Consider the following 12362-nt stretch of genomic DNA (forward strand, 5'->3'; position numbering starts at 1 on the left):
AATGGCCAAGCATAAGGATCTGAGCGACTTTGACAAGGGCCAAATTGTGATGGCTAGATGACTGGGTCTGAGCATCTCCAAAATGGCACATCTTGTGGTGTGTTCCTGGTATGCAGTGGTTAGTACCTAACAAAAGTGGTTCAAGGAAGGACAACCAGTGAACCAGCGACAGGGTCATGGGTGTCGAAGGCTCATTGATTCTCATGGGGCATGAAGACTGGCCCATATGGTCCAGTCCCAGAGAAGACTTACTCTAGCACAAACTGCTGAAAAAGTTAACACTGACACCTTTCTGTTTTACCAGCATTAACTTTTTCAGCAGTTTGTGCTACAGTAGCTCTTCTGTGGGATTGGACCATATGGGCTACCCTTCATGCCCCATGTGAATCACTGAACCTTCAATGCCCATGACCCTGTTGCCAGTCCTTCCTTGGACCACTTTTGATAGGTACTTAATTACTTATAAAGTAAAGTATGAAGGGTAGCCCATATGGTCCAATCCCACAGAAGAGCTACTGTAGCACAAACTGCTGAAAAAGTTAATGCTGGCTAAAACAGAAAGGAGCCTTTGACACCCATGACCCTGTCACTGGTTCACCGGTTGTCCTTCCTTGGACCTCTTTTGTTCGGTACTAACCACTGCATACTAGGAACACCCCACAAGATGTGCCATTTTGGAGATGTTCAGTCCCAGTCATTTCGTCATCACAGTTTGTCAAAGCCACTCAGATCCTTATGCTTGGCCATTTTTCCTGCTCCCAACACATCAACTTCAAGAACTGACTGTTCTCTTGCTGCCTAATATACCCCACCCCTTGACAGGTGCCAATGTAATGAGATAATCAATGCTATTCACTTCATCTGTCAGTGTTTTTAATTTTATGGCTGATCGGTGTATAGTATACAGTTATAGAAGAGAGATTATTTATAATCACACTATCAGGTGTCACTCAGATAAGGGTGGGTTCCCTTTTGAGTCTGGTTCCTCTCAAGGTTTCTTCTTCATGTTGTTTCAGGGAGTTTTTCTTTGCCCCTGTTACTTCTGGCTTGCTCATTAAGGATAAGCTTATACATTTATATATTTCTATAAAGCTGTTTTGTGATAATGTCCATTGTTAAAAGTGCTTTGCAAATAAAATTGAACTGAACCGAATTGAATTGGATAGACAACAAATGTATGGTTTCTGGTCAGAAAGCTCTCCACTGACAGAAATGACTACTCAATATGGAAGACTGATACACCATGATTAGCTATACCTTGTTTCCTTCTTCACAACGGGTTACCATGACAATAATCGAAGTGTTTTGTTCCCAGATCATCATCCAGAAATCTCCAACTGTCTCTTCCTTGGGTCCTTGAAGAAAAAAAAGAGAAAAAAAATTATAGTATGCATTAGAAACATCAGGAAAGGTTGTTTTTGAAGGTGTTTTGTTTTTTTGTTTTTTTTAAATCATCGTTTACCTTGAGCTGCAATATATTTGTTGGTTTCCTTATAACCCTGAATGAAGAAATGTAAAGATGAAGGATCTTTTCATGTCTAGAGAAATGACTAATGATCAGCTGACTTTGAAACTTTCAGATGAACTTCTCCTACCTCAATAAAACTGGCGTTGATGTAGTCACCTGTTCCTCCATGAGAGAGAGGAACACGATTATAGTCATCTGAAAGTAGACAAGCAGAAGGGGTTAAATTATGCAGGAAATTGTAAAAGAATAAATTATTTGATTAAATGACAGTTTACATTCTGTTCCGTGATAAACTTACAGGGAAGAATGTCAACGTAGCGATTCTTTGATTGGTTTTCTGTTTTTTTGGCCTCTCTGATTGTATAATTGGAGTAAATACGTGGAACACTCTATGGAAAGCAAACAAGCCAAGTTTTGAAAAATTTAGTGAAGTTTTCAAATTAGAACACAATCATCTCTGGTCAAGTGTCTAGTACAGGTGTTCTCACCACATGTTAATGGTCTGAAATTCATGCAATCCAAGGATTTTCCTTCCTTTCTTTCTTTCTTTCTTTCTTTCTTTCTTTCTTTCTTTCTTTTTTTTTTACGACTATTGAAAATTCAGGTGCATTATGGACTAAGAGTGTACAATGTTATTAAAGTTTATTATTTAAATATTAAAATTAATCTTCAGAAATCACTTCCATCACCATTGTACCTAAATTGTATTCAGAACAAGTTTTACTGATCACACTTGCATTACTGTGCATTAAGTTCAGGACTGAGTTTCTCAAAAGCATTGCAAAGTTCAGATCATTGTAACTGAGAGAGAGAGAGAGAGAGAGAGAGAGAGAGAGAGTACTATGTGATGCTCGCTCTATCATTTAACTTCCATTTAATGCTGCACTGGTTTTGGGGAACTCGGCCCAGAACAGTAAAGTCTTTGCAAAAAAAAAAGGCCTGAAACATCTAAATATACTTTATGGATGTAGCAAAAGATTTTTACACTTGACAGAGGTGAAAAAGTTGGTCTATTAATAAAGAGAGGTGAAAAGAGAAACAGAAGACATGTCATGTTTCAGTACTATATGTGGATTTTAGACAGTTTCCTTTTGATCCAGCACCAAGTAATACCAAGACTAGTATCTCATTACTGATACTTTGAAATCCTGTTTAGAGTAATAAATCATCTATATCACATACAATTCGAGTTGTCAACTCAGTATGACCAAATTACAGGAGCATTTTCTTTAACTGCTTTGTTAAAATGCATACTATTACTCTAGTGCATTTGGTAATGATAGTTCCTAGCTGTGTTTCCTTTAACCTGCTTAATGCACAATATGACTTTTATAAAAGTTTATATGCTCACATGAGGTGTTTTTTAGGATGACTCAACAAAGCAATATTTCACAGAATTGAAATGGAAACAGCTACACGCAAAATCCTAAGGTGTTCTAAGCACAGAGCCCAACATGGCGACACTTGTCTGGATTGGAGTTTAACCCCCTGCTGTGCCCTTGCTTATAAAAATGGATAAATGATTATGTACAGTTCCTTAACATTTCCCAGCTACACAACACAACATGTCCAAATCACTTGCTGGGCAATTGGCAAACAAATACTAATAATTACTGTTAATCTCATGTTCGTGTGCATCCTTAGACAATATAAACATCGGTGTCATGATCCTAAAGAAAATTACAAGAAAAAAGGAGAACATGTTGACATATGAATCTCATTCAGCTCAATGACTATATACAGTGGTGCTTGAAAGTTTGTGAACCCTTTAGAATTTTCTATATTTCTGAATAAATACGGCCTAAAACAGAGGTCACCAACCCGTCGATCGCGATCGACTGGTCGATCTCGGAGGCTTTCCCAGTCGATCTTGGGGGATGAGGAAAGAAACTGGAAGATTATACAGAAATACACTGCAGTATATCTGATTGGCGTTCATATTACGTCTTCCGATAGGCCCACTACAGCTTTCCCCCTCTGTGTCGCAGGGTTCTTTTTTTTTTAAACTCCTGCTGCTTACGTCTCTGAGCGTCGTCACCATGGTGATAGCCTCGCAAAACAGTTCAGGGTTCTCCACGAGGGGTTTTAGAGGTGATTCCCACCCCCGTTTAATTTCTGCCGCCCCTTTACAAAAGGAAGCATGATATTGCCTATAAAACCATGAGGATATAACCTGGCTGTCAGTGTTACTGTAGCTCTTGAAGTGTTTCCGCGGAGTGGTGGATCGGACTCGAGCCTGGCATGAACCACTCCGACGCGCTATAATAATGACATCAATCTATCACCAGCCAATCAGGAGACTTAATCAAACGCATCCCCTGCCCACCAATCTATCACCAGCCAATCAGGAGACTTAATCAAACGCATCCCCCGCCCACTCGTGTCCGCGTCTGAGACGTTGAATTTTCACAGAAGTAGGGGAGAACATGACTGAGGTAAGACCGTGTGATAAATTAACGAACGAATAAGAGAGGAATTTCAACATATAGGGCTCAAGTTTGTTACCGTTAAATAAGCATTGCTTGTACAGTAACGTTATGTCGTTACAACGCTGACCCACTTTTAACGTGCCGAGTACCGATTGTAGCCGCTAACAAATGCTAATTAGCTTGCTGTCAAGTTTTTCCTTTGTCGAGCTTTAAGCGTAAGGTCATGGATGTTACTACTGCTTGTTCCTGCCGTAATATGAAAATCAGTTCATGTTGAATTGAAGTTGTCATTTTGTCACTTAAGTTACAATTTGTGATATATCATCACTGTTGTGTTGTAATTTCAGTTGACAATTTCCATTTTATGTTGCTGTGAAATTAATTAATTTAGTGTTACAATACAAACAAGACAGTGGAACTGATGTTAACAGTTCAGCTTTCTCATTACAATATTATTAATTGATATTAATAACAATCTGAGTCATTGGTGGTTCATTCATTCTGCTCACTACAGATATAGGCCTATATATTTTTTGTGTATAGTTAATTTCCATTGTATGTTGTACTGAAATTAAGTCATTTAGTCAGCTCTCACATGAAATTAAAAAGTTGGACCAGGGTCTTAAATCTTATTCAGTTAAAATTAGGCTAAATAAAAAGCCTCAACTTGAAACAGTCTAGTCTGGATTTCTTTTTCTGTCAACGCTTCAAGGGGTAGATCTTGCTTGCCATCTAGGCAGAGGTTAGGGATCTCGGGCATAAAAAGGTTGGTGACCACTGGCCTAAAACATCATCAAATTTTCACACAAGTCCTAAAAGTAGATAAAGAGAGCCCAGTTAAACAAATGAGACAAAAACATTATACTTGGTCATTTATTTATTGAGGAAAATGATCCAATATTACATATCTGTGAGTGGCAAAAGGATGTGAACCTCTAGGATTCGCAGTTAATTTGAAGGTGAAATTAGAGTCAGGTGTTTTCAATCAATTGGATGACAATCAGGTGTGAGTGGGCACCATGTTTTATTTGAAGAAGATCAAAGTCTGATCTTCACAACACATGTTTGTGGAAGTATATCATGGCATGAACAAAGGAGATTTCTGAGGACCTCAGAAAAAGTGTTGTTGATGCTCATCAGGCTGGAAAAGGTTACAAAACCATCTCTAAAGAGTGTGGACTCCACCAATCCACAGTCAGACAGATTGTGTACAAATAGAGGAAATTCAAGACCATTGTTACCCTCCCCAGGAGTGGTCAATCAACAAAGATCACTCCAAGAGCAAGGCGTGTAATAGTCGGCGAGGTCACAAAGGACCCCAGGGTAACTTCTAAGCAACTGAAGGCCTCTCTCACATTGGCTAATGTTAATGTTCATGAGTCCATCATCAGGAGAACACTGAACAACAATGGTGTGCATGGCAAGGTTGCAAGGAGAAAGCCACTGCTCTCCAAAAAGAACATTGCTGCTCATCTGCAGTTTGCTAAAGATCACGTGGACAAGCCAGAAGGCTATTGGAAAAATATTTTGTGGATGGATGAGACCAAAATAGAAATTTTTGGTTTAAATGAGAAGTGTTATGTTTGGAGAAAGGAAGACACTGCATTCCAGCATAAGAACCTTATCCCATCTGTGAAACATGGTGGTAGTAGTATCATGGTTTGGGCCTGTTTTGCTTGCCATCATTGATGGAACAATGAATTCTGAATTATACCAGCAAATTCTAAAGGAAAATGTCAGGACATCTGTCCATGAACTGAATCTCAAGAGAAGGTGGGTCATGGAGCCAGACAACAACCCTAAGCACACAAGTCATTCTACCAAAGAATGGTTAAAGAAGAATAAAGTTAATGTTTTGGAATGGCCAAGTCAAAGTCCTGACCTTAATCCAATGGAAATGTTGTGGAAGGACCTGAAGCAAGCAGTTCATGTGAGGAAACCCACCAACATCCCAGAGCTGAAGCTGTTCCGTACGGAGGAATGGGCTAAAATTCCTCCAAGCCGGTGTGCAGGACTGATCAACAGTTACCAGAAACGTTTAGTTGCAGTCATTGCTGCACAAGGGGGTCACACCAGATACCGAAAGCAAAGGTTCACATACTTTTACCACTCACAGATATTTAATATTGGATCATTTTCCTCAATAAATAAATGACCAAGCATAATGTTTTATCTCATTTGCTTAACTGGGTTCTCCTTATCTACTTTTAGGACTTGTGTGAAAATCTGATGATGTTTTAGGTCATATTTATGCGGAAATATAGAAAATTCTAAAGGGTTCACAAACTTTCAAGCACTATACCTTTAACAAAGTGAAAATTACAAAGTGAATTTATAACAAAATGAAAATTAGTGTCAGTTTATACATGGTTTAGTGTATCCAGTCCACCTGTCTGCATTTTATTAGAGAAGAGATGCACTTATATATTAAAAATATATAATACGTATATTATACGTATTATATTTATGGCTCTTTAAGGAGGCGCGGATACATCTGTGATACATGGTGGTGGTAGTATCATGGTTTGGGCCTGTTTTGTTGCATCTGGGCCCAAGCCATGATACTACCACTACCATGTTTCACAGCTGTATCCCATAAGGTTCTTATGCTGGAATGCAGTGTTTTCCTTTCTCCAAACATAACGCTTCTCATTTAAACCAAAAAGTTCTATTTTGGTCTCATCCATCCACAAAACATTTTTCCAGTAGTCTTCTGGCTTGTCCACGTGATCTTTAGCAAACGAGCAGCCTTGTTCTTTTTGGAGAGCAGTGGCTTTCTCCTTGCAACCCTGCCATGCACACCACTGTTGTTCAGTGTTGTCCTGATGGTGGACTCATGAACATTAACATGGCCAATGTGAGAGAGGCCTTCAGTTGCTTAGAAGTTACCCTGGGGTCCCTTGTGACCTCGCTGACTATTACACACCTTGCTCTTGGAGTGATCTTTGTTGGTCGACCACTCCTGGGGAGGGTAACAATGGTCTTGAATTTCCTCCATTTGTACACAATCTGTCTGACTGTGGACTGGTGGAGTCCAAACTCTTTAGAGATGGTTTTGTAACCTTTTCCAGCCTGATGAGCATCAACAACACTTTTTCTGAGGTCCTCAGAAATCTCCTTTGTTCATGCCATGATACACTTCCACAAACATGTGTTATGAAGATCAGACTTTGATAGATCCCTGTTCTTTAAATAAAACAGGGTGCCCACTCACACCTGATTGTCATCCCATTGATTGAAAACACCAGACTCTAATTTCACTTTCAAATTAACTGCTAATCCTAGAGGTTTAGCACCTTAGGATTTAGGAATACTTTTGCCACTCACAGATATGTAATATTGGATCATTTTCCTCAATAAATAAATTACCACATATAGTATTTTTGTCTCATTTGTTTAACTGGGTTCTCTTTATCTACTTTTAGGACTTGTGTGAAAATCTGATGATGTTTTCGGCCATATTTATGCAGAATCCCATAGAGAATTCTAAAGGGTTCACAAACTTTCAAGCACCACTGTCAAAGTAGACGTGATGCTACACAGTGGTAAACATGCCCCTGTCCCAAGTTTTTTTGAAACGTGTTGCTGACATCAAATTCAAAATGAGCATATATTTTTTAAAAAAACAATAAAATTTCTCAGTTCCAACATTTGATATGTTGTCTTTGTACTATTTTCAATGAAATATTGGGTTTCCATGATTTGCAAATTAATGCATTCTGTTTTTGTTTACAGTTTACACAGCATCCCAGCTTTTTTGGAATTGGGGTTGTGCATGTGTGTGAAAAAAAAAAATGCTACAGTAGCTCTTCTGTGGGCTCGGACCATATGGGCTAGCTTTTGTGCCACATGAGAATCAATGAGCCTTCGACACCCATGATCCTGTCGCTGGTTCATTGGTTGTCCTTCCTTGGACCACTTTTGTTCAATACCAGGAACACCCCACAAAATGTGCCATTTTGGAGATGCTCAGACCCAGTCATCTAGCCATCATAATTTGACAAAGTTGCTCAAATCCTTACGCTTGCCCATTTTTCCTGCTTCCAAGACATCAACTTCAAGAACTGACTGTTCTCTTGCTGCCTAATACATATATCCCACCCCTTGACATGTTCCATTGTAATGAGATGCTCAGCGTTATTCACTTCACCTCTCAGTGGTCATAATGTTATGGCTGACCGGTGTGTGTGTGTGTGTGTGTGTGTGTGTGTATGCACATTCTATAATAAGAGCAAGGAAAAGACTTTACTGGTATCAACCATGTTACATGGTGTAAAGAGCCAATGGTGTTTAGCTTTATGAGCGCCAAAGTCATAGTAATCCCATTATTGGTTGGATTTAAATATTGTTTTAATATATTCTTTTCATCAAAATGATCTCCTGTGACTCCACATCAGGTGACACACAATCTAGGCATACCTCTATTTCTAGTTCCTCAGGTTTTGCTGTTTACTTTTACTGAGGCAGCTGAGATACTCCGTCTACATGCTTGTGGATTCAGATGAAAATAGCTAAGAGTCACCTGAAATTCGTCCATGAACAGACGTCCCTCATCAGCCCTTTTCTCCTTGTATGCCTCCAGCAAAGCTTCAGCACTCATGGGTTCCACCTGGTACAGTGGAGCTTGCCAGGAAGAGAACAAAATCAAGAAAAATCCCACAAAACTATACAGTCTGATCACAAACAAAGGCTGAGTTGAGGTATTACTTACTCGGCGGCAGAAGGTCATCCATTTCTTGCTCGTTCCTGTTGTGCCAAATAAAAACAGAATTTGTGGAACTGATTTTTATGTTAAAACATTTTATGAAAAAATCATTAAGTAACACAAGACAGGGTTCAGGAAATGCCATCTGTGACACAGACCTTGACTTTTTCTTCTTTAGAAGGTAGATTTTGTACAAGACAAACAGGAGTGCGACCGACGTGAGAATAATGAGAAAGCTCAGGAATCCAAGAACAGCTTTGTCATTGTCTGTAACACATCAATTAGTTTAAGGCTGGTTATTAAAATATTAGTATTTTAATAACATCATAATATGTATGTTAGAGAAACATGAAATACAAGAACATCTGGATTAGTGCAAAGGAGGTGAAAGTGGGTCTTACATTTAGTCCAATGTTTTTCTGTGTGGCTCTTAGATTGGTTGCCATTTCCATTTATGGCATAAACCTAAGTAAACATACCGTGTGAAGTCCAGCATTAATGCAGTGGTTCACAAACTTAGCACTGGCTAATTATTTTATAAACTGCAAAATGAAAGGCAATTAAATGTCATCAAATCTCAGCACAAATACCTCAATTGTGTATTCTGTTGAGTAGTAGAGGTCTTTAAACTTAAAGTCACATTCTTTTGAGGATACCGGTATGTTTTTCTTCTCATGAGGTTGATAGACCTTTGCATAAAAATGTCCCTTAAGCCCATTCCAACTTCTTGATTCCAAATTACATGTCACTTTGAAAGCATTATGTTCAGCTCTTTCTACCTTGAACATTTGTATTGTGGGTTCTATAAAACAAAGAAGAAAATAGAAATAAAATGATTAAACCTGAAATTGCTTAGTTTGAAAAAGCACTATAACATCATTGCTTCAGTTTCATCCTAGAAATTTGCTCTGGCAATACGTGCATAAGACTACATTTCCTGTCCGTCACATGTTCATGTCTTTGAGGTTATATCCGAACATATCCTTGTTTGTTTTCTTACTTATTATACAGTGCTCATAGATGAATGGTATATACTGTATAGCCCTTCATAAACTGAATCAGACACACTGAAACACTAAACCACACAGTGCAGAGAGATGAGGATAATTAACTGATTAGCAGGTGGTTGCGTCTATAGAGATAAGTTATGGCCCATGGTGAATAGGTTCATATCAACAGAACGCCAAACTGATCACCACATCATAGCGAATCTCGCTGTCCAAAGCCAACGATCCTGCAGGTTCTCTCCTCAGAAAAGATCAGACGTCTGTGTCCGTTTCCATACAGTGTGTAACCTGCTGTATGTGGGAGGTGTTTGGGTTGTTTGCTTGTTTCAGTTTTTTATATTAAAGTAACATGCCAGGGACACAATACTACAGGAAACTAATAACTTATTTATATTTTTATTATTATATCAAATTTTACATTTAATAACAGCCATTGTGGTGGCTTTGCCATTATATTGTGATCAGTGTAGATTGAAAATGCTGGAGGTTTAATGTGCTATTATTTATGTAGATGGTATAAAATGCTCAAGAGAAAGAAAGGGAAAAAAAGAAGAAAGGTGAGGATCATAAGACTTGAACCTGTAAATCATTTCTCAGTGAATAAACAAATATTGCTCTGGTATAGGTTTGATTGCGTTTTGTTGTTGTTGTTGTTTTTTTTAAACTTCAGATTAACACAAACCAAATGGGGATAACTGATCCATCCATTATCTGTAGCTGCTTATCATGTTCTACAGGGTCGCAGGCATGCTGGAGCCTATCCCAGCTGACTATGGGCAAGAGGCAGGGTATACCCTGGACAAGTAGCCAGATCATTGCAGGGCTGACACACAGAGACAAACAACCATTCACTCTCACACCTACGGTCAATTTAGAGCCACCAATTTGCCTAAACTGCATGTCTTTAGACTGTGGGGGAAACCGGAGCACCCGGAGGAAACCCACACAGATATGGGGAGAACATGCAAACTCCACACAGAAAGGCCCTCGCCAGCCACGGGGCTTGAACCCAGAACCTTCTTGCTGTGAGGCGACAGTGCTAACCACTACACCACCATGCCACCACAATAACTGATCATGGTTGGTTATATCTTGCAATAAAATTATTTATTAAATATTGAATATAATCTGAACATCTGTAATGAACTGAAAGGTTATAATATGGCTGTAACTATTTTTTTTTTTATGTCTGATGGATATTATTACTTTATACTTTTTATAGACAGGCAAAACATGGGTTAGACTCACCTGAACTCAATGTTTCAGTTGGTTTTTCACGACTGAAAATTACTTGCATTTCATACTTTGCTGTAAATATCAACGTGTAGCTTTTAAAGGGATCCAAAGGAGTAAAGTTATGGGTAGATTTATCATTGATCTCTGCAATGATAAGATTCATTAAAAGAATTCCAACTGATGACTCATGAATAATGTCAAAAATTCAGAACATCTATTAACAAACTGAGATGAATGCATATGTAAAGTACAGTGACATACTTGCAGTTTTCTCACGCTGACCTGGAATGAAACAGAAATACAAAGAATTTTAAAATTAAAGAGAGAGAGAGATATTTTGCATGTTTCTTCTAAAGTTATGATATTAGACAATGATTTCCTACCTTTGTCGTTTTTCACTTCAGCAACGAATTCCAAGCCTTGGCAATTTCTACTTTTATCCCAGGATACTTCTATGCTGTTATGAGTTTTACTGGAGATGCTGGGTTCACTTATATCTATAACACAGAGAGTGGTTGATTGGGACATGAACAAAACTATGCATTAAAAAAGGTTTGATAGTTTCTAGGTTAGACAATGGTGATCAGCATTGCTGTATTAATTCTTATGTGCTTTATTAATATGTTTCAGCAAAACTAAACAGTGTTTCACCGACAGTCTGATGGGCATGATTGGCTGGCTTTAGAATGATCTCAGTGGGAAAGAAAACTGTATTTGACTCCATCAGATTTATATGGATCTATGTACAGTTTCCACATTATTAATCTCAACACCAAAAGAAACAGAAAACATATGATCGACCCAAACTGGGTTAGATCAGGGCTCTGAAATGCACTTTCATCCTGGACCACTTTATATGTGAGTCCTTAAAGACCCATAAATATAATACATATAATATATTATATATTTTTAATATATAAATGTATCTCTTCTCTAATAAAATGCAGACAGGTGGACTGGCTACACTAAACCGCCGCTATGTGTGAGCAAGTGTGTGAATGAAGCCCTGAAATGGACCAGTCCAGAATTCTCCCACCATGCACCGAGTATTCCTGGGATAGTCTCTGGAAAGTGAGGCTAAGGCTATCACTTCATAATAAAGCAATTAATTTGGTATGAATAAAATCAGTGTAGGATATAAGGGAGGAGAAATGTGTGTGCTGTAGTAATTCATAATGTAATAACTACAGTATTAATAATGTGTATTAACAGCGGTGTTTCTCCATAAGCTCACAGTAAACAGAAAAAATTATCATTAATTTTAATTAGAATTATGTGTTGATGTTAACGTCATATGATATTTTATTATAACATTAAAATGTTAATATTATTTGGATGCTTTAATATTTTTGAATGGTTTGTGTATTTTTAATTCTGCCATTATTAATGTATAGTATAAATACGCATGTGATTATAGAAAATTGCGCACACTGATTGGTCAAGAAATTCGGACTATTTGTCGATAATCACCTCGAGCGACTCAGCAAAATGGAGGCCAATTGCTTCATCACCGTAAG

General features: G+C 38.2%; 1 protein-coding gene across 13 annotated transcripts in view; it reads right to left on the reverse strand.

The window, feature by feature from the left end:
• ptprc (protein tyrosine phosphatase receptor type C) overlaps positions 1 to 12362 on the reverse strand; it is a 52469-nt gene that overhangs the window by 18991 nt on the left and 21116 nt on the right. For all 13 annotated transcript variants that reach the window (XM_060941783.1, XM_060941781.1, XM_060941784.1 and 10 more), the window contains 12 exons: positions 11229 to 11342; positions 11107 to 11127; positions 10858 to 10989; positions 9193 to 9404; positions 9004 to 9067; positions 8761 to 8869; positions 8609 to 8643; positions 8420 to 8520; positions 1767 to 1857; positions 1596 to 1663; positions 1463 to 1499; positions 1258 to 1355 (listed from right to left, as the gene is read on the reverse strand). In XM_060941783.1, coding sequence (XP_060797766.1) covers positions 1258 to 1355; positions 1463 to 1499; positions 1596 to 1663; positions 1767 to 1857; positions 8420 to 8520; positions 8609 to 8643; positions 8761 to 8869; positions 9004 to 9067; positions 9193 to 9404; positions 10858 to 10989; positions 11107 to 11127; positions 11229 to 11342 — 1082 coding nt within the window. The remainder of the gene's footprint in view (positions 1 to 1257; positions 1356 to 1462; positions 1500 to 1595; positions 1664 to 1766; positions 1858 to 8419; positions 8521 to 8608; positions 8644 to 8760; positions 8870 to 9003; positions 9068 to 9192; positions 9405 to 10857; positions 10990 to 11106; positions 11128 to 11228; positions 11343 to 12362) is intronic.

This window comes from Neoarius graeffei, chromosome 15 (genome assembly GCF_027579695.1).
Source record: "Neoarius graeffei isolate fNeoGra1 chromosome 15, fNeoGra1.pri, whole genome shotgun sequence".
Lineage (NCBI taxonomy): Eukaryota > Metazoa > Chordata > Actinopteri > Siluriformes > Ariidae > Neoarius > Neoarius graeffei.